At 48.5% G+C, this 22216-nt stretch overlaps 1 protein-coding gene across 1 annotated transcript in view; it reads right to left on the bottom strand.

The window, feature by feature from the left end:
• Positions 1 to 22216, bottom strand: part of CATSPER4 (cation channel sperm associated 4) — a 65554-nt gene that overhangs the window by 14604 nt on the left and 28734 nt on the right. The window contains exons 12-15 of the mRNA XM_084816350.1: positions 22085 to 22123; positions 11896 to 11940; positions 7364 to 7408; positions 5753 to 5800 (exon numbers count right to left, since the gene is read on the bottom strand). Of these exons, the coding sequence (XP_084672476.1) occupies positions 5753 to 5800; positions 7364 to 7408; positions 11896 to 11940; positions 22085 to 22123 (177 nt within the window). The remainder of the gene's footprint in view (positions 1 to 5752; positions 5801 to 7363; positions 7409 to 11895; positions 11941 to 22084; positions 22124 to 22216) is intronic.

Genomic DNA, 22216 nt, shown 5'->3' with positions numbered 1-22216 from the left:
CTTTCCTCCCAAGGAGCAAGCGTCTTTTAATTTCATGGCTACAGTCACCGTCTGCGGTGATCTTGGAGCCCAAGAAAGTAAAATCTGTCACTGCTTCCATTTCTTCCCCTTCTATATGCCAGGAAGTGATGGGGCCAGATGACATGATCTTAGTTTTTTTAATGTTGAGTTTCAAACCAGCTTTTGCACTCTCCTCTTTCACCCTCAACAAGAGGCTCTTGAGATCCTCTTCGCTTTCTGCCATTAGGGTGGTATCGTCTGCATATCGGAGGTTGTTGATAATTCTCCCGGCAATCTTAATTCCGACCTCTGATTCATCCAACCCGGCATTTCTCATGATGTACTCTGCATATAAGTTAAATAAGCAGGGTGACAATATGCAGCCTTGTCGTACTCCTTTCCCAATTTTGAACCACTCGGTTGTTCCATGTCTGGTTCTTACTGTTGCTTCTTGACCCTCGTACAGGTTTCTCAGGAGACAGGTAAGGTGGTCTGGTACTCCCATCACTTTAAGAATTTGCCACAGTTTGTTGTGATCCACACAATCAAAGGCTTTAGCGTAGTCAATGAAGCAGAAATAGACGTTTTTCTGGAATTCTCTTGCTTTCTCCATGATGCAGCGAATGTTGGCGATTTGATCTCTAGTTCCTCTGCCTCTTCGAAACCCAGCTTGTACTTCCGGTAGTTCTCGGTTCGCATACTGCTGAAGCCTAGCTTGTAGGATTTTGAGCATCACCTTGCTGGCATGTGAAATGAGCGCAATTGTGCGGTAGTTTGAACACTCTTTGGCGTTGCCCTTCTTTGGAATTGGAATGTAAACTGACCTTTTCCAGTCTTGTGGCCACTGTTGAGTGTTCCAGATTTGTTGGCATATTGAATGCAGCACTTTAACAGCATCATCTTTTAGGATTTTAAATAGCTCAGCTGGAATACTGTCATCTCCGCTAGCTTTGTTGTTAGTAATGCTTCCTAAGGCCCACTTGACTTCACTCTCTAGGATGTCCGGCTCAAGTTCAGTGACCGCACTATCATGGCTATCAGGGACATTCAGATCTTTCCTGTAGAGTTCTTCTGTGTATTCTTGCCACCTCTTCTTAATCTCATCTGCTTCTGTTAGGTCCCTGCCTTCTTTGTCCTTTATCATGCCCGTCTTTGCACAAAACGTTCCCTTGAGATCTCCAATTTTCTTGAAGAGATCTCTAGTCTTTCCCATTCTGTTGTTTTCCTCGATTTCTTTGCATTGTTCATTTAAGAAGGCCTTCTTGTCTCTCCTTGCTATTCTCTGGAACTCTGCATTCAGTTGGGTATATCTTCCCCTTTCTCCCTTGCTTTTCGCTTCCCTTCTTTCGTGAGCTACTTGTAAAGCCTCATCAGACAGCCACTTGGCTTTCTTGCATTTCTTTTTCTTTGGGACGGATTTCGTTGCTGCCTCCTGAACAATGTTACGGACCTCCGTCCATAGTTCCTCAGGCACTCTGTCTATCAGGTCTAATCCCTCACCTCCACTGTATATTCATCAGGGATATGATTTAGGTCATACCTGAATGGTTTAGTGGTTTTCCCTACGTTCTTCAATTTAAGCCGAAATTTTGCAAGAAGCAGCTCATGATCTGAGCCACAGTCAGCTCCAGGTCTTGTTTTTACTGACTGTATGGAGCTTCTCCATCTTTGGCTGCAAAGGACATAATCAATCTGATTTCGATATTGACCATCTGGTGACGTCCATGTGTAGAGTCGCCTCTTGTGCTGTTGGAAAAGAGTGTTTGCTATGATCAGCATGTTCTCTTGGCAAAACTCTATTAGCTTTTGTCCTGCTTCATTTTGTACACCAAGGCCATGCTTGCCTGTTATCCCAGTGATTTCTTGACTTCCTACTTTAGCATTCCAATCCCCTATGATGAAGAGGACATCTTTTTTTGGTGTTAGTTCTAGAAGGTGTTGTAGGTCTTCATAGAACCGATCAACCTCAGCTTCTTCAGCCTCAGTGGTTGGGGCATAGACTTGAATTACTGTGATGTTGAATGGTTTGCCTTGGATTCGTACTGAGATCATTCTATCATTTTTAAGATTGTACCCCAGTACTGCTTTTCCCACCCTTTTGTTGACTATGAGTGCTACTCCATTTCTTCTAAGGGATTCTTGCCCACAATAGTAGATATGATGGTCACCTGAATTAAATTCGCCCATGCCTGTCCATTTGAGTTCGCTGATTCCCAAGATGTCGATGTTCAATCTTGCCATCTCATGTTTGACCACCTCCAGCTTACCTTGAGGAGCTCATTCCAGAGCCGGGGTGCCACAGCAGAAAAACAATATAACAATACAACCACAATAAAACCTAGCAGCTGTACAGGAGTTTAAAATACAGATTTAAAACAGCAAAGATAAAAATTTAGAAAGCTAAAATGCTAAAATGCCTGGGAAAATAAAAAGGTCTTCACCTGGCGCCGAAAGGAGTACAATGTAGGCGCCAGGCGAACCTCACTAGGGAGCTCATTCCAGAGCCGGGGTGCCACAACAGAAAAAGCCCTCCTCCTAGTAGCCCTAGTCAGGATATCCTGAGACAGGGCATCCTATCCACACCCAGGATATGTCAGCAACAGAGAAGGGCCTGTTCCACACTTCTGCCAAGTGAACTTCATATACTGGCAGTGGGGTGCTTAGCGGGGTCTCTCCCACAGACCTCAGAGAGTGGGCGGATTCATGTGTCATGTCCCACATGCCCCTGCCAAGACCAGCCTGGAACTGGATGAGACTTTAGAGCAGGTTGAGTTTGTCTGTGTTTCGTACGTTGTCAGGCGCCTTTCGTTCCATTGTCTGCCCATTGATTGAACTGGATTTTTTTAGTTTCCAAATTTGTGCAAATTCACACATGCAGAAATGCACAAATCCCCACAAAAAGTACATTTTCACACTTTAGCCTTTGAGGGAAATGTATATTTTTGGCCAGGTTTTTTAAATTCTTGCCTATTTTTCTACAATGAAATTTGCACAAAATTCTGTAAGGTTAGAAGAATGGTTCACAAGTTTGTGGAATCTGCCCAACAGGGGAAAAGCCAGTCCACTGAGGAATCTGCAGGTCAGATTCATATAATCCAAACTCATTTGGTTCTGCTGCGGATTTCTCCCACATCCCTCATTTTGAATGTTCCCATATGCAAATGAACAATAACAATAGCAGCAGCAGCAACAACCCTTTTCAGAAGAAGAAAACTAATTTAGAAGGCAGCAAACTATGCTAGAATCTAATTTAGTTTTCTCTACTCTTTATGCACACACACACCCTGTAGGAAAGTATTCAGAATTTATTTATTTATTTATTTATTTCATTTCTATACCGCCCAATAGCTGAAGCTCTCTGGGTGGTTCACAAAAATTAAAACCAAACAACACACAATAAAACAATTTAAAATATATAGAACATTAAAACCACAATATAACAATACAACCACAATAAAACCTAGCAGCAGTGCAGGAGTTTAAAATACAGATTTAAAACAGCAAAGATAAAAATTTAGAAAGCTAAAATGCTCAAATGCCTGGGAAAATAAAAAGGTCTTCAACTGGCGCCGAAAGGAATACAATGTAGGCGCCAGGCGAACCTCACTAGGGAGCTCATTCCAGAGCCGGGGTGCCACAGCAGAAAAAGCCCTCCTCCTAGTAGCCACCCGCCTCACTTCCTTTGGCGGGGGCTCACGGAGAAGGGCAACTGATGATGATCTTAAGGTCTGGGCAGGCACATATGGGAGGAGGCGATCCTTCAGGTAACCTGGCCCCAAGCCGTTAAGGGCTTTAAATGTTAACACCAGCACTTTGAATCGGGCCCGGAAATGGACTGGCAGCCAGTGCAGCTGGAAAAGTACTGGTGTAATATGAGCTCGCAGGCCAGTCCCTGTTAACAATCTTGCTGCCCTATTTTGGACCAGCTGAAGTTTCCGGACCGTTTTCAAAGGCAGCCCCACGTATAACGCATTGCAGTAATCCAGACGAGAAGTTATCAGAGCATGGATAACTGTAGCTAGGCTAACTCTGTCCAGATAAGGGCGTAGTTGGTATACCAGCCTAAGCTGATAAAAAGTGCTCCGTGCCACTGAGTTCACCTGTGCCTCAAGTGACAGTTCTGGATCCAAGTGCACCCCCAAACTATGAACCTGATCCTTTAGGGGGAGTGCAACCCCCTCCAGAACAGGTTGAATACCACCTAGCCAGGCAGACGAACCACCCACTAACAGTACCTCCGTCTTGTCTGGATTGAGTTTCAGTTTATTGGCCCTCATCCAGTCCATTACCGTGCCCAGGCACTGGTTCAGAACAGCCACTGCCTCACCTGGTTTTGATGAGAAAGAGAGGTAGAGCTGGGTGTCATCTGCATATTGATGGCACCTCAGCCCACACCTCCGGATAACCTCCCCCAGCGGTTTCATGTAGATGTTAAACAGCATGGGGGATAAAATAGAGCCCTGTGGAACCCCATGGCACAATTGCCATGGCACAGAGCAATAATCCCTCAGCACCACCTTCTGGAATCAGCCATCCAAGTAGGAGCGGAACCACTGTAGTGCAGTGCCTCCAACTCCTAACCTAGACAACCTATCCAGAAGGATACCAAGGTCGATGGTATCGAAAGCCGCTGAGAGGTCCAGGAGAATCAACAGGGTCGCACTCCCCCTGTCCCTCTCCCGGCAGAGGTCATCCCACAGGGCGACCAAGGCAGTTTCCGTTCCAAAACCAGGCCTGAAGCCCGACTGAAATGGATCTAGATAATCCGTTTCATTCAACAGTGCCTGGAGCTGTCCTACAACCACCCGCTCAAGCACCTTGCCCAGGAAGGGGATGTTGGCCACTGGCCTATAATTGTTAACATGGGTCCAGGTTAGGCTTTTTCAGGAGTGGTCTAATTACTGCCTCTTTTAAAGCAGCAGGCACCACTCCCTCTCTCAAGGAGGAATTTACAATCTCCTGGACCCAGCCAGACAACCCCTCCTTGTTTGATTTAATAAGCCATGAAGGGCAAGGGTCAAGCACACAAGTGGTCGATCGGACTTGGCCAAGCACCTTGTCCGCATCCTCAGGCCTCAGTAACTGAAACTCATCCAATAAAACTGGACCAGGTGGTGCTCTGAACGCCTCTACCAATGGAACTGCATTAATGGTGGTGTCCAATTCATGACGAATCTGAGCGACTTTATCGTCAAAGTGCTGTGCAAACGCGTCACAGCGTGCTACTGAGGGTTCCACTGTCTCTCTCCCTGGCCCAGAATGTAACAGGCCGCGAACCACTCGGAAAAGCTCCGCTGGACGACACTGAGAAGATGCAATGCTGGTGGAAAAGAACTGTCTCTTTGCCACCCTCACCGCCACAGAGTAGGCTCGATAGTGGGCTCTTACCTGTGTTCGGTCAGACTCAGCACGAGTTTTCCTCCACCTGCGTTCTAGCCGTCTCCCCTCTTGCTTCATTGCCCTCAGCTCAGGTGTATACCAAGGAGCTGGCCAGGCTCTGCTCAGAGGGAGAGGGCGCTTGGGCACGATCGTGTCAACCGCCCGAGTCATCTCTGCATTCCACAGAGCGAATTGTTGTCCCTGCACCAAAAGCTTGCAGTGGTAGAGTCCATTCTACCAGCACATCTTCCGGCATGCAAAAACACACACGTGAAGCCTCATACTGACTAAACCAGCCTGGGTCACCCATAAGCATGCAGTGAAAGGACGATGTAAATGTTGTCATCTTCAGTATTTGCCCCAGCAGTCTTACCAGGCTCCCCCGGCGACCTTGGTTCTTGTCTGAAGAAGATCCTGCAGGCTGTGGGGTGGAGAAACAAAGAAGGAAATGAAGATCATGAATAGGAAAAAAAACTCTGTCATCAGAAATGTAAGCCTTCTTGCTCCTCACTGCATGTGGTCTGGGAAAAGGCCCAAGTTTAGAATGAAGCTGAAGATACCTGTGCTCTCTGAGATTCAGGACAGATAAAAAGAAGTCCTTCTTCACACAGCACATAGTTAAACTATGGAATTTGCTACCACAGGTACTAGTGATGGCCACCAGTTTGGATGGCTTTAAAAGGGGGTTGGACAAATTCCTGGAGGAGAAGGCTATCAATGGCTACTACTCTTGATGGCTATGTGCTACCTCCAGTACCAGAGGCAGTGAGCCTATGTACACCAGTTGCTGGGGAACATGGGCGGGAGGGTGCTGTTGCACTCATGCCCTGCTTGTGGGTTCCTGGCTGACAGCTGGTTGGCCACTGTGTGAACAGAATGCTGGACTAGATGGACCCTTGGTCTGATCCAGCAGGGCTCTTCTTATCTTCTGATGCTTTCCATGCAGAAGGTCCTAGGTTCAGTCTCTGGTGGGGCTGGAAAAGAGCCCTTGGTCTCATCCAGCAGGGCTCTTCTTATGTTCTTATTCTATGTTGGTTATAGTTGGTTGGCATTAGCACCCCCTAGTGGCTCCCAAGACCAGTGGCAATCAGAGCTGGAGGCCTGGCCAATGGATGCATCAGAATGGGGTGGTCGAATCCTGAGATGAGGATGCCGTTGTTAAATGCGCCCCCATCTTTTAAAAGACAAAGCAGCAACAAAAGTCTCTTGCAAATAAGTAAGTAAGTAAGTAAGTAAAACTAGCACAGCACAGAGATAGGCTCAGGGCCAGCCAGCTCCCTGATAAGCTAGTTTTCGATTTGCAGTGAATTTTCTTTGGAAAACAAACGTTTTGAAATGGAACACTTCACCTAGAACAATATAGCATTAGCAAATTCACTGGAGCATTTGCCATTATGGAGAATATTCTGCCCTACATGAATGACCTGAAGTGATCATTCCAGTTTGACACCGGTTCTACCATTTTACCACCTCTTTCTCACCTCGTCTTGCTCGATGTATAAGCCAAGGCTCATACTGGCTAAGGCTACAATCCTATATACCCAGTTACCTGGAAGAAAGTCCCATTAAGCACAATAGGATTACTTTGGAATAAATGTGCACTGAAAAGCTGCAGGCCTCTAAGCACCTGGGAGTAAGTCCCATTGAACTCAATGTGGCTTATTTCTGAGTAGAAAGATATAGAAGTGCACTGTAAAACAGCTTAAAATCTCCAGGAGTCACTCAAAAGCATCCACTGAAAAGATATGTAGCTGTTTGGGGGGAGGGAATTCACTTATTGATAGACTGACAATTCTTATACCCTCCTCTACTTCCAAAAAGAGCACAGAGCAGGTTATAATATTAATAAAAACAATTTCCAGTAAAACAACAATAAAATCCCACTATCACAATAACGCAAGTTAAACTACAACAATCATAATCTAACCTAATGACGCCATATTTAATCTTATGTCATCTGCAGAAGAGGCTTCTAGATTCTTACCAAGGTTTCCCGACGCTTGTGGGCCCTGTCTGAAGGGCCTCCTGGCTAGGGAGTGGAAAAAGAAAGAAGAAAATATAAAGCATGAGTAAGAAATGGTGGAGTTTATTTTATTTTTATTTTATTTAAAACATTTGTATCCCGCCTAGGGATGGTAGAGAATTCCGCCACAGATTTCAGTGAGGCCGAATGCACTGGCATTCAGCCCCCCAAAACCCGTGGTGGAACGGCCTCCCACCCCCCCCCCCGCGGAATCCCCCCCGGGATGAAGCTTACCTGGGGCGGATGTTCCAGCGGCGGCTCCGGCGGCAGCTCCAGCAGCGGCGGTGGCAGCTGGCCTCTTGGACAGTTGCTGCAGACTCAAATGGCGGCCACCATAGCAGCCGCCATTTGCGTCCAGCCAGGCTGCCGTGATAGGCTACGTAAGTATTTACGTAGCCTATCACGGCAAAGGCAGCCATGCAAATGGCGGCCACCACGCCATTTGTGTAGCTGCCTTTGCCGTGATAGGCTACGTAAATACTTACGTAGCCTATCACGGCAACAACAACAACAAAATGTGTACGCAAATGATGGCGGCTACGGCGGCCGCCTTTTGCGTTCCCTTTTTTCCTCTGTTTTAGCCTACATAAATATTTACGTAAGCTATTACGGCGAAAAAAAGGGGAATGCAAATAGTGTAGTGGGCACTATTTGCGTTCCCCTTTTTTTCACCGTAATAGCTTACGTAAATATTTACGTAGGCTAAAACAGCAGGGGGGGGGGAAAGGAACTCAAATAGCGCCCACTACACTATTTGCGTTCCCCTTTTTTTCACTGTAATAGCTTACGTAAATATTTACGTAGGCTAAAACAGCAAAAAAAAGGGAATGCAAATGGCGGCAGCCATAGCCGCCGCCATTTGCGTACATGTTTTTTTCCCCCCGGAAGGCTGCCCAGCGGCCGGATGTCCAGCTGCGGGCAGCCCTGGCCAGCGGCTCTGCAGAATCTCCATGGAGCAGAGCTGGCCAGATCAGGATTTCGGGGGGAGGTGCGGAGCGCCTCCCCCTACTGCGAATCACCCCGTCGAAAAGGTAAGTGACTTTCGTATATCCCTAATCCCACCCTATATCATTAAGATATCAGGGCGGTGTACAGATAAAATCAATTTAAACCATATAAGATAATAAATAATTTAAATAGCTAAAATGTATTAAATCATTAAGCAAGCTAATACCAATTTAAAATCTAAAACAATAAAACAGTTAAAGCAGTATGCAAACTCAGGGAATCCATTTAGCCCACAAAGGCTTTGGTAAAAAGCCATGTTTTAACTTGGCGCCGAAATGAAACCAGTGTCTGCACCAATCAGGCCTCCAAGAGGAGGGCATTCCACAACTGGGGTGCCACAGCAGAGAAGGCCCTCTCCCACTTCCCACCATAGTGTATCTCTCGCACTTGTGGGACACAGTGGAGGGCTCCTCCGACAGATCTCAATCCTTAGGCAGGCATATATAGGGGGAGGCACTCCCTTAAATTTTGAGGTTTCAAGCCTCTTCGGGCTTTAAATGTCATCAGCAGCACCTTGAATTCTGACCAGAAGTGTATCGGCAGCCAGTGCAATTCCTTTAAGACTGGTGTTATGTGATCTTTACATGATGTTCCAGTCAACAGTCTCGCTGCTGCATTTTGCGCTAGATGTAGCTTCTGAGTTGTCGTCAATGGCAGCCCCACGTAAAGTGCACTGCAGTAGTCTAATCTGGAAGTGACCCGTGCATACACTACTATGGCTAGGTTATCCCTGTCCAAGAAAGGCGCCAAAGCTGGCCCCAAGTACTTGCAAGTGTTGCAAGTGAAGCCCTTTCTGGAGCATCATCTGCAAGATGGGGGGCAGAGGGGGGGAACTACAGAAGCTCCCTACAGCCTGTCAAATCTATTTCTCAGTCTTTGCATTCACCCCCTACCCCAAATCTGGCACCTGCAACCAGAAGCCATCAAAGACTGAGGGACTGTCATATCCTATAGCTCAGGTTGTGTCCCAGATAACCCTACCATGAAACTATGAAAAACAGATGCTTCTAGAAACCATTTTCCTGCCCCCAAGCTCCATCTACCATTTGAAGCAGGGCTGGGCAGAAATCAGATCCCCAGATGTTTTGGACTTCAACTCCCAGCATTCCTGACCATTGGCCATGCTGGCAGGGGCTTCTGGGAGTTGAGGTCCAAAGCATCTGGAGACCTACCTTCTGCTCACCCCTGAAGCAGCCTTCCCCAACGTGGTGTCGTCTGGATGTGTTAGACTACCATTCCCATCGCCCCCAGCCAGCATGGCCACGGACATTCCCAGCCAATATGTTGTAGCCATTACGTTATGTCATCTACAGCGTACGCTTCTATCTAGAGTCTTACCAAACTCAACCGATGACTGTGGCTCTTCTCTGAAGAACCTGGCTAGGGGGTGAGAAACAAAGACGAAGATCCAGAATGTGAGTAATGGAAAAGTGTGTCATCAAAAACAAACCCTTTCTGGCTCCTCATGTGCAACACTGGGAACAGAAATCATTCCAGGACTGGAATGGTGTTGAAGCTACTGAGGCTCTCTGTGGTCTGCCAAATATTCATTTTATTTTAATGTATTTGTTCTATGTATGTCTCGTCTTTCCTCCAAGGAGCCCAAAGTGGCATTAGTGATCCTCCATTTTTTATCCTCACAACCACCCTGTGAGGTGGGTTGGGCTGAGAGTCAGTGACTGGCCCAAAGACACCCAGTGAGCTTCATGGCCAAGTGAGGACTAGAACCTGGTCTCCCGAGCCCCAGTCCACCACTTTAACCACTACACCAAACTACACCATGCTTGTTGGGGTCTTCTTTTCCCACCTGCCTGCACCAATCTGGCTGCTGTGACTGGAGACAATGAGGGATAGAGGAGGCCAGCCTGCTTTGAACAAGGTTTGCCTTGTCCTGCAACTCATTTTCTGCCCAGCGCTGTCCATAACCATGAAAGCATGGGAAACTAGCAACCTATAAAACCTAAACCACTGGGGACGTCCTGCTTCCACATGAGCCAGCACAGCCATAAAGACTACCCCCAGAGGCCATCCTCCTCATCCCCCCAATGTCTGAAGTATGGCCTTTTCAGTCATGGCACCCCCTGCCCCCATTTGTGGAATTCCCTTCCTGGAGAGTCTCGCTTGGTGCTGTCTTTTATTTTCTTCTTGGCGCCTGGTGAAAACTTTTTTATGGAGGATAACTAATCAGTGTTATGTCATCTTCCTTCCTGCTGAATCCCTAAGGGCTGAATTCAATTTTGGAAAAGCTCTGCATTCCAGTGGTGGGTGTGGCCAAAAGCAAAATGGCCAAAATATCTGAAGTACTTCACTATCAATGGTGGCTAGTCCTCATGACTATATATCACCTCCAGGATCTGAAGCAATATGCCTCTCAATACCAGTTCCTGGGGAACATGAGCAAGAGGGTGCTATTGTACTCATGTCCTGCTTGTGGGCTTCCCACTGATATCAGGTTGGCCACTGTGTGAACAGAACGCTGGACTAGAGTCTAATCCAGCACAGTTCTTTTCTTTCTTTCTTTGGCTCACCCAGAGCTTGTGTTTTTGTGTGGGTTTGTTTTTATGCTGGATTTCTTTAACTGCTTGTTGTCAAACTGTATTTTATATTTTAGGTTGGATGCCACTTTGAGAACCAAGGATGAAGAGCAACTAATGAATGCTTTAAATTGTTGTTGTTGTTAATTACATTTATATCCTGCCTTTTTTCCTTCTTAAGGAACCCAAGGCAGCAGCATACATAATCCTCCTCTTCTCCATTTTATCCTCACAACAGCAACCCTGTGAGGTAGGTTGGGCTGAGAGTCTGTGACTGGCCCAAAGTCACCCAGTGAGCTTCCATGGCCGAGTGGGGACTAGAACCTGGATCTCCCAACTCCCGGTCCAATACTCTAGTTGCTACACCACACTGGCTCTAATAGGATGTTGTTGTTTACTTGCAGGATTTTATTTATACCTCATTTATCCCTAGGGGGCATTGAAAATTAAACAACTCCCCCCACCTACCACCACCCCACTCTCAAACTGGAGTCTGAACTGACACTGGCTATTCCATCAGGTCACTGTGCTAAATATGTATTCCAGCTTTAAATCCCCCTGTGCCACTCATAAGCATGCAGCGAAAAAGGTGCCCAGGGTCACTAATCAATATTGTCATCTTCCATGCAGTAGAGGTGTTGAACCTCTTTCAGCCAGAGCTCTCGGGGGCCACATTCCAGTGGTAGGTGGGGCCAAAGACAAAAGGGGTGAGGCCAATATTCCAAAAGCACCAGGGCATTGTAGCCTAAAGCTCTTACTGCTGGTAGAAGAGGCATTTCAACCTTTTAAAATGGGGAAAACAATGTGCAAAAGCCGGGACACCAACAAATGATCAGTGACTGGGTGAAAGGGGTGGTGTCAGAGGCAGGGTGCATAGCTGGATTGGGACCCCTGGTGGGTGGGATTTGGACCACAGACCTGAGGTTCAACACTCCTGCTCTACGGTCTTACCAAGCTCTCCCGGCGTTTTGTGGTCTTATCTGCAGGGCCTACAGGCTAGTGGGGGAGGAATGAAGAAAAATACAGAAATAGGAGTAAGGAAAAATGTGCAGTCAAAGAAAACCTGTTCTGACATTGTGCAGAGACGTGGCCATCCAGGACAAAGGCCGGCATGCACAGTCCTGATTCTCTCTCCATAGTACGTCACAACATGCATCAAAAACATGCCACTTAAAGACAGAAGAGTAGCGCTAAGGTAAGTAGTGTAGTAGAAAATGTGAAGTGCAGGCACTCCCTGTGACAGTCCCCATAGCCACACCCCCAAGGAGAGTCCAAAATTGCAGGTGGTTGTGTTGATCTGTATCAATAAACCAGTTCTAGCAGTTTTCATCACCACCAGGAGCAGGTCTTGGGTAAAGCTAATTAGTCTAAATCGCCCATTCAAGACCAAGCCTCATCAGAGGGCATGCACCTGGTGGTTCCACATGGACATATGGCCTGACTGGAGTCCACTCAGAGAAGAGCCTTTACTGTGGTGGCCCCTTCCTGTGGAACTGTGTTGTTTCTGGCGCCTCCTGAAAACAGCTCTATTCCAGGAAGCCTTCCTTGATTGACCAGCCATTGTTTTTACTGGCACTCTGTTTTAAAAACAGCAATTTAAATATGGTGTTTTACTCTTTGTATCTTTTTATTCTTTTATCTCTTATTGTTCACTGCTGTGGAATCTCTTTAGAGGAGAAGCGGTGTACAAATTTTGTAAATAAATAAAAATAAATAAGCCACCACCAAATACTTTGTATGATAGCTCACAATAATACATCATTGCTGGGAAAATCCATTTCCCCTCAGCTGGTGTGAGTGTTGCAGCGAAGCTCAGAGGAACAGGGATGCCTGGGGGGAGTGGCAGGTGATGTCTCCATCCCTGCTAATCAGAAAGTCCCAGCACCCGGTCAGCTCTTCAACTCAGTGGAGGCCTGTGGCTGGGATGCCAGTTAGGCGGTGAATCTGCTCCAGGTTCCAATCAGAACTCTAAAGGAGCTATCCATGGTGCGATGGAGAGCTCCTTCGGAGTCCTGACAGGTCCTGACTGAACCCCGGAGCGGATTCACCGCCCCACTGACATCGGAGCCACCAGGATAGCTCCTTCGGAGTCCTGACTGAACCCCGGAGCGGATTCACCGCCCCACTGACATCGGAGCCACCAGGATAGCTCCTTCGGAGTCCTGACTGGTCCTGACTGAAGCCCGGAGCGGATTCACCGCCCCACTGACATCGGAGCCACCAGGATAGCTCCTTCGGAGTCCTGACTGGTCCTGACTGAAGCCCGGAGCGGATTCACCGCCCCACTGACATCGGAGCCACCAGGATAGCTCCTTCGGAGTCCTGACTGGTCCTGACTGAAGCCCGGAGCGGATTCACCGCCCCACTGACATCGGAGCCACCAGGATAGGTCCTTCGGAGTCCTGACTGGTCCTGACAGAAACTCGGAGCGGATTCACTGACCCACTGACATCGGAGCCACCAGGATAGCTCCTTCGGAGTCCTGACTGAAGCCCGGAGCAGATTCACCACCCCACTGACATCGGAGCCACCAGGATAGCTCCTTCGGAGTCCTGACTGGTCCTGACTGAAGCCCGGAGCGGATTCACCACCCCACTGACATCGGAGCCACCAGGATAGGTCCTTCGGAGTCCTGACTGGTCCTGACAGAAACTCGGAGCGGATTCACCGCCCCACTGACATCGGAGCCACCAGGATAGCTCCTTCGGAGTCCTGACTGAAGCCCGGAGCAGATTCACCACCCCACTGACATTGGAGCCACCAGGATAGCTCCTTCGGAGTCCTGACTGGTCCTCACTGAAGCCCAGAGCAGATTCACCGCCCCATTGACATCGGAGCCACCAGCCTTCACTGGGTCCACTGGCTCAGGTGCTCTACACCTGTGGAAATCGCGATTCTGTTCGGTTCTCTTTCTCTCTCTCTTTAAGTCGGGCTTCCTGAAGTCTGGGGGCAAAAAAGGTGGAAGAAGCGTGGGGGGAAAAAGGGAGGGCAAGGGGCAGAAATAATGAGTGGGTAGAAAATGGAGGGGGAAAGTGGACTGCACCACGTCAGGCCGCAGATGGGAGATGCCATGTCTGGATGCCCTCCTCATCGAAACAAACAAGCTAGACTAGCTGGAAATGTGGTTTTAAAGGCACCACCGTTTATTCTAAAAAGGTGGCCATATGTCCTACTTTATAGAGAAGAATCCTCTGAAGGGCAGGAAGAGGACAGTTGCCTTTTGAAGGGCTGTCCAGTACAAACCCGATTTAAAGAGAAAGAAGGGAGAGCAGAGACCTTGAAGCTGCCCATCCACAGCAATCACATGGACAGCAGACTGAGCAGACAGGCACACAGGTCACCTGAACACTGCCTTCTCCACTGTGGTGAGATGCACTGTGTTTCTATTTAAATTATAGAAATTATTCCCAAATTTGCATAAATTAGCATATTTGAATTTTTAAGCAGATCTGTGTCCCCTTTTGTCCTCCTTCTTCGTACGCAGTTATGAACATAGCATAAGAAGAGCCCTGCTGGATCAGACCAAGGGTCCGTCTCATCCAGCATTCTGTCCACACAGTGGCCAACCAGCTGCCCACGGGAAACCCACAAGCAGGACATGAGTGCAACAGCACCCTCCCGCCCATGTTCCCCGGCAACTGGTGTACATAGGCATACCACTTCTGATATTGGAGGTAGCATAAAGCTATCAGGACTAGTAGCCATTGATAGCCTTCTCCTCCAGGAATTTGTCTAACCCCCCTTTAAAGCCATCCAAATTGGTGGCCATCAATACATCTTGTGGTAGCAAATTCCATAGTTAAACGATGCACTAGCAATTGCCTCTTTTTGGCAATGCCTTAAGTGGCCAACCTATGCTAGGGATTTCTGTTGCTGGGAAATGTGGTCCTTTTTTGGCTCGATGGAGCGTACAGCTCACTTTGCATCTGCGAGCTGAGATGTAGGCTGTTCCCTGAACTCTGGGAACTTTTGGCACATTTTTTAAAGGCTGTGCAATTTCCACAAATTTCTGAGCAATCTCCACACATTATGGCCAAATTTACACAAATTACAGCCGAATTTGCAGAACTTACACAAACTCAGGCATAATTTGCACAAATGCAGCCATAATTTGTGCAAATTCAGCCATAATTTGCACAAATTGCTCAGAAATTTGCAAAGATGGCAGAACCCTCCCCCCCACCCACAAAAATGCACAAAGCTCCCAGAAAATCCACAAACTGGCCTGACTTGCTGCAGATTTAGTCAGGTGCCATAGCAGGAACTGAAACGAAGTCCAGAGGAGGGGGAGCCTAGGAAAACTAATCGAACTCCATCCCCAAGACAGATTTCTCTGACATTCCTAACCTATGCCTCAGCATTCTACTGCCTCATCTTACTCCATAAAGTATAGGACAAGCTATATACAACTACAACAGCTTAACATCCCCATGTATCTCGCTCATAACTTAAGCATCCACTAAAAGGCTGTGTAGGAAGGGATGGCTAATCCGTATCATGTCATCTGAAGCATAAGCCTTTCCCATCTTACTAAACTTCCCCAACGACATTGGCTCTTTTCCAGAGGTGCACCTGTCAGCTTGGGGGCGGCAGGGTGGGCATGGAAAAACACAGAAGAAATGATACAACATGACTAAGGAACTGTGTATAGTCACACACAAAAGACTTTCTGTTTCCTTGTGTGCAATGCAAGGGGTGGGGAAGAGGTGAAAGTCTGGAATGGGCTTGAAGCCAGTCAGGTAACGCCAGGAAGGGTCTTTAACTCAGGGAAGGGCAGAAGGGAGAACTCCAGATATATTGGACTTCAACTTCCAGAAGCCACTACCAATGCTGGGAGTTGAAGTCCCAAAATCTGGAGATCTACTTTCTGCCCACCCCTGCTGTGATTGATGGTGGAGTCTACTTGTTCTTGCAATATATATATATATATATAGAGAGAGAGAGAGAGAGAGAGAGAGCGTGCAAACTAGCTCAAAGTGGGCTAGATGAAACAATGATCCGATGGATTCACAGTTGGCTACAGAATCGGACTCAAAGAGTGCTTATTAATGGGACCTTCTCAAACTGGGGAGAGGTAACGAGTGGGGTACCGCAGGGCTTAGTCCTGGGCCCAGTGCTCTTCAACATTTTTATTAATGACTTGGAGGAGGAGGTGCAGGGAATGCTGATCAAATTTGCAGATGACACAAAATTGGGCGGGATAGCTGATACTTTGGAAGATAGAAACAAAATTCAAAGTGATCTGGATAGACTGGAGCGCTGGGCAGAAAACAACAGAATGACATTTAATAGGGATCAATGCCAAGTTCTGCACCTAGGAAAAAGAAACCAAATGCACAGTTACAAGATGGGGGATATGTGGCTCAACAACACTACAAGCGAGAAGGATCTGGGAATTGTTGTCGATCGCAAGCTGAATATGAGCCAACAATGTGATGTGGCTGCAAAAAAGGCAAATGCTATTTTGGGCTGCATTCATAGAAGCATAGCTTCCAAATCCCAGGAAGTACTAGTTCCCCTCTTCTCAGCACTGGTTAGGCCTCATCTGGAGTACTGTGTCCAGTTCTGGGCACCACACTTTAAGAAGGATGCAGACAAACTGGAGAGGGTTCAGGGGAGGGCAACAAAGGTGATCAGGGGAATGGAAACAAAGCCCTATGAGGAGAGACTGAAAGAACTGGGCATGTTTAGCCTTGAGAAGAGAAGACTGAGGGGAGATAGGATAGCGCTCTTCAAGTACTTGAAAGGTTGTCACAGAGAGGAAGGCCAGGATCTCTTCTCGATCATCCCAGAGTGCAGGACACAGAATCATGGGCTCAAGTGAAAGGAAGCCAGATTCCGGCTGAACATCAGGAAAAACGTCCTGACTGTTAGAGCAATACGACAATGGAACCAATTACATAGGGAGGTGGTGGGCTCTCCCACACTGGAGGCGTTCAAGACGAGGCTGGACAGCCCTCTGTCAGGGATGCTTGACTTGGATTCCTGCAATGAGCAGGGGGTTGGACCCGATGGCCTTGTCGGCCCCTTCCAACCCTACTATTCTATGATTCCCCTCCCTCATCCTCCCTCCTTTCTCTATGGCGTTCTAATATCTGGGAGACCTAACTGGGCTTAGCATGCTCCATTAGGGATGGCCAAACTCACGGTGTCCACGCCACACGCCGGACCCCTGCTTGGGTGCCTGCCCCTGCTTGCTGCACATGCCGAGCCACCAGGCACATGTGGTCTCCCGCTCCTCCACCGAGCTGCCATTTTCCGTAAATAGACCATTAGGCTTGTAATTTTGCAGCTGCCATTTGTGCAAAAGGGCCCTTTCCATAAAAGGATGAGCCGCCATTTCCCACAAGCAGTGACTGCCACGCTTGCCTGACTTGGGGCGCACTGACTCGGACAAGTGCAAGGGGCCATGGACTGGCGTCCAGGGGTCCGGGCTGGTGGGAACCCACTGAGCTCAAGCCTGCAACCAGATGCTCGTGACTTCCCTGCGCTCTGTTGATTGCCAAGCTTGAGGTTATCATCTGCCCCTCTGTTGGCTTGGGATTCCTCCCCTGCACTTCGAATCCCTGCACTTTGATCCTTTCTTGCCACCTCTGGGCTGGGGCGGCCCTAGACTATCTGCCAGTACCAGCGCCCTGGATGAACCATACAATCGGAGCCCCCACCCCCAACCCCCAAGGGCAGATCTAGGCTGAGGTTTCCAGTAAACTGGGGAAGATTTTGCCAGCACAATGACAGCCCCAGCTGGACAGCCAGCACAACGGGCCCCAGCTGGAGCTCAGCGAGGAACAGGAGGCCTTGGCTGACAGTCCTCCTCTGGAAACATGGCAGGAGCAGCCGGGCCCCTCTCGAGCAGTTCCTGAACTTCCCCAAATCCTGGGAGCAGGCTCTGAGGGGATCCATCCCTCTGAACGGCATAGAATCAGACACGTGCAGCAAAAGAACAAATGGAAGACACAGCATGGGGGCCTCCCTTAAAAGCAACACGCTGACCTAATTAGCCAGCTGTGCTAATTAACGACCGGCTATAAATTCAGCCTTGCTGATGCCAGCTTTTTGCTGCAAACAACAGCGCCTTAACCTTGGCTTCGCTTTCAAGATAGCGGATTGGATAAGCTCCTACACCTTGGCTACACCTCTGGATAATGTTTTCGGACACCCCCCTGACTGGCCTGGACGCATGCTAAAACAAACGCCGCTGAACTGACCCCTGGACTGCCTTGACCTCGCCTCTACCTGTGCCTGCAAACCTTCCATGGAACTTCAGTGTATGACTTTGGACTGAACTGGTCGCTCTCTCACTGCTGCTCCTGGGACTATCGACGCCTTGCCCAAGGCCCTTGCCTGCACTGAAACAGGACACCAACGGAGAGCACCTTGCCCAAGGGCCCTCAAAAATTGGGAGCTAACACTGAGTGAAGTTCCATGCTCCACCCATCATTTGTCTAGCCCAGTAAGAGGGAGGAGCATGTAGGATGTCTCTGGGTCCACCCTGCACCTCCATGGTGTCTGCTACCGATGGTGCGGGGATACTTTATATGATCTTGATGCTATGATTACAGCTGTGATGTGGGCAGGGCTGATGTCAGGGGCTGCTGTTGCTGGGCACCTGCTGAGGCCCACCCTGCTGATCCCTGGAGCCTTCCCAGCCCGGCCACTCCTCTTCCTTGCTCTGGCTGTGCGTTCGCTTCCCTTCTCTGAGTCAGTGAACAATAAGAGGGCCAAAGAAAAGGAGCAGTTAGCTCTAGGGATGGCGGAGAATTCTGCCATAAACTCCAATGAGGCCGGATTCTTAAAATCCGGGCCCTCCCGGAGTCTGTGGCGGAACTGACCACTCACCTCCGCCACCCCACGAAGTTCGTGCCAGCCGCATCCTACCTGCCGCCACCAGGTCCAGGTCCGTCTGCTGCCAGACTGAGGATGCAAATGGCGTCCAGCATAGCGGACACCATTTGCGTCCCTGCTCTTTGCCATGATACGCTACGTAAACCTTTACTTAGCCTATTGCATGAGGGAACAGGGACGCAAATACGCCATTTGCGTCCCTGCTCTTTGCCATGATACGCTACGTAAACCTTTACTTAGCCTATTGCATGAGGGAACAGGGACGCAAATACACCATTTGCGTCCCTGCTCTTTGCCATGATACGCTACGTAAACCTTTACTTAGCCTATTGCATGAGGGAACAGGGACGCAAATACACCATTTGCGTCCCTGCTCTTTGCCATGATAGGCTACGTAAATCCTTACATAGCCTATTGCATGAGGGAACAGGGACGCAAATACACCATTTGCGTCCCTGCTCTTTGCCATGATACGCTACGTAAACCTTTACTTAGCCTATTGCATGAGGGAACAGGGACGCAAATACGCCATTTGCGTCCCTGCTCTTTGCCATGATACGCTACGTAAACCTTTACTTAGCCTATTGCATGAGGGAACAGGGACGCAAATACGCCATTTGCGTCCCTGCTCTTTGCCATGATACGCTACGTAAACCTTTACTTAGCCTATTGCATGAGGGAACAGGGACGCAAATACACCATTTGCGTCCCTGCTCTTTGCCATGATACGCTACGTAAACCTTTACTTAGCCTATTGCATGAGGGAACAGGGACGCAAATACACCATTTGCGTCCCTGCTCTTTGCCATGATAGGCTACGTAAATCCTTACATAGCCTATTGCATGAGGGAACAGGGACGCAAATACACCATTTGCGTCCCTGCTCTTTGCCATGATACGCTACGTAAACCTTTACTTAGCCTATTGCATGAGGGAACAGGGACGCAAATACACCATTTGCGTCCTTGCTCTTTGCCATGATACGCTACGTAAACCTTTACTTAGCCTATTGCATGAGGGAACAGGGACGCAAATACGCCATTTGCGTCCCTGCTCTTTGCCATGATAGGCTACGTAAATCCTTACATAGCCTATCGTGTGAAGGAACAGGGACACAAATATGCCATTTGCGTCCCTGTTCCTTCACGTGATAGGCTACATAAAGATTTATGTACCCTAACACGGCAAACAGCAGGGACGCAAATGGCGTCCGCTATGCCATATGCCATTTGCGTCCACAATCCGGCAGTATGTCAGCGGAAGGACCCGGCTGGTGGCTCCACAGACTCGCTGCAGAGCAGAGGCAGCTGGGGAGGATTCCGCCTCCCCCCCCGCAGACCCCCCAGAGGACTCAGGTAGGTGGGGTTCGTACACCCCTAGTTAGCTCTGCACACCTTCTCCTTCCTTCCATCCTAGGGGTGCAGAACCTCTTTCAGCCCAAGGGCCAAATTCCATTTCAGAGAGACTCTCAGGGGCCACATTCCAGTGGTGGGCAGGGCCAAAGGCAAAGGAGGCAGGGCCAAAAATAGTAGCCTATTTTAGCTTAAGGATGCAAAACTATTGGGCTGACACCTGCTTGACAAAAGCCTCAGATCTCGGAGGCTTCCAAGAAGGGATGTTGGAAAAATCTGCAACAGAACCAAATGAGTTTGGATTCTTATGAATCTGACCCACGGATTCCGTAGCGGACCGGCTTTCCCCCTGTTGGGCAGATTCCATGGGCTTGCAGGCCATTTTTCCAACTTTCCTGAATTTTGGGCAAATTTCTTCTGTAGAAAAATACACTTTTTTTTAAAGGCCAAAAATGCGCATTTCCCCCATAAGCTAAAGCATGAAAACGTGCATTTGGGGGGCAATGTGCACATTTTTGAAAGTGTGAATTTGCGCAGATTCAGAAACTAAAAGAACCCTGGTTTCATCAATGGGCAGAGGATGAAACAAAAGGCACCTGACAATCCCTGAAACACAGATGGAATGGATTTTACACAATCTGTGCATCCCTACTTCCAGGGCGGAATGAGCAATGGAGGCAATGTTTGCCACTCTGCCCTCCTTTTAAACTTTCTCCCTCTCAATGTGCCTTTGAGCCCATCTATAGTAAGCACACTGTACATGGCCACAGGAGTATTCATATTTGGGCCTCTCCTCTCCCCTGCACTCCCTGCCCATTGGAATGCCCCCTTTCCGACTTCTACAAGGTCCTCCAAGGCTGCTTTTGTGACCCCAGAAAGGAGGCACCACGGTTCTTTCCATGGCGACTGCAAGTTGGTGGGGGAGGGGGCAGCAGGAGAGATTGGATCGTGTTGCCCCCCCCTCCCAAAGTCGTATTTAAATAAATAATAAACAAACAAACAATCTCTCTCTGTCCCTTTGGGAGATGGTGGTAACTGGGCCCAGAGGGAAAGGCAAGCGAATGGGCAGCAGCAGCAAAGAGGAGGTGGGTTCTCCCAGGGTTCTACTGAAAGTACTTTGCCCAAGACCCCACACCCCCACCCCCAAACCTGCAGCTGGCACTGGATGTGGATGTGGAGCACATCAAAACCTGGAGCTGGTGCTGGATGCGGAGCATACTACAATGAACTGGTGTGTGTTTGGTGGCAACCACACCTCAGTACTGGGGAGGAGGAGGAGGAGGAGGAGGGGGTGGGGGGGATTTCAATCTTGCTATGGAAATCCAGATTTAAAAAGCAGCTTGCCAACAAGAAAACAAAAATCAGACAGGCAGAAACACATAAATACAATTAAATCAGTGGAATGGCACAAAATATTACCGAACAGCAGGGCCGGACCTACCATTAGGCAGAGTGAGGTGGTGACCTCAGGCAGCAGACACTGGGAGGTGGCAGCAAGTTGTTGGAAGAGACAGCTGTGAGCCACATAGCCTGCCCTGCACCTGCTAAGCTAGCCTGCTGCCTTCTGGTGTGGTGGAAGCCACTGTCCTATCGTCAGTGTTGAAGAAATATTCTACTGCCAGTCCAGTTGCCTTTTGTACATGGAATGGGAGGGGCTGCCATTTTGTTCCTTGCCTCAGACAGCAAAATGTCTTGAGCCAGCCCTGCCAAACGGCAGCTCTAAAATAAATCAAAATGCCTGGGCAATTTTAAAAAATATCTTAGCCTGGTGCTTAAAATGTATCAGGCTAGATAACAAACAGCTCTGGGAAGACCTAACCACAGTTGGGTTTCCATTCATGGGCCATCTAAAGTGTTAACACAAAATGCTTCATTGGGCTTTTAGGGTGGACCAGCAGGTGGGAAAAACAACCCATGATGATTAAGTACCACCAGATTCTTACCGTACTCTGTCGGCGAGACCTTTCAGCAATTGCTTCTGGCTGTGAGGTACAAAGAAAAAGACACACAACGCTAGAACAGGAGTGGACAGAAGGGAGATCACCAGATATTTTGGACTTCAATCCCCATAATCC

Source organism: Heloderma suspectum, chromosome 10, assembly GCF_057233095.1.
Source record: "Heloderma suspectum isolate Gila_16-S chromosome 10, 16-S_ref, whole genome shotgun sequence".
Lineage (NCBI taxonomy): Eukaryota > Metazoa > Chordata > Lepidosauria > Squamata > Helodermatidae > Heloderma > Heloderma suspectum.
The sequence above is the reverse complement of the archived record's forward strand: the minus strand, read 5'-3'. Positions and strand labels throughout refer to the sequence as shown.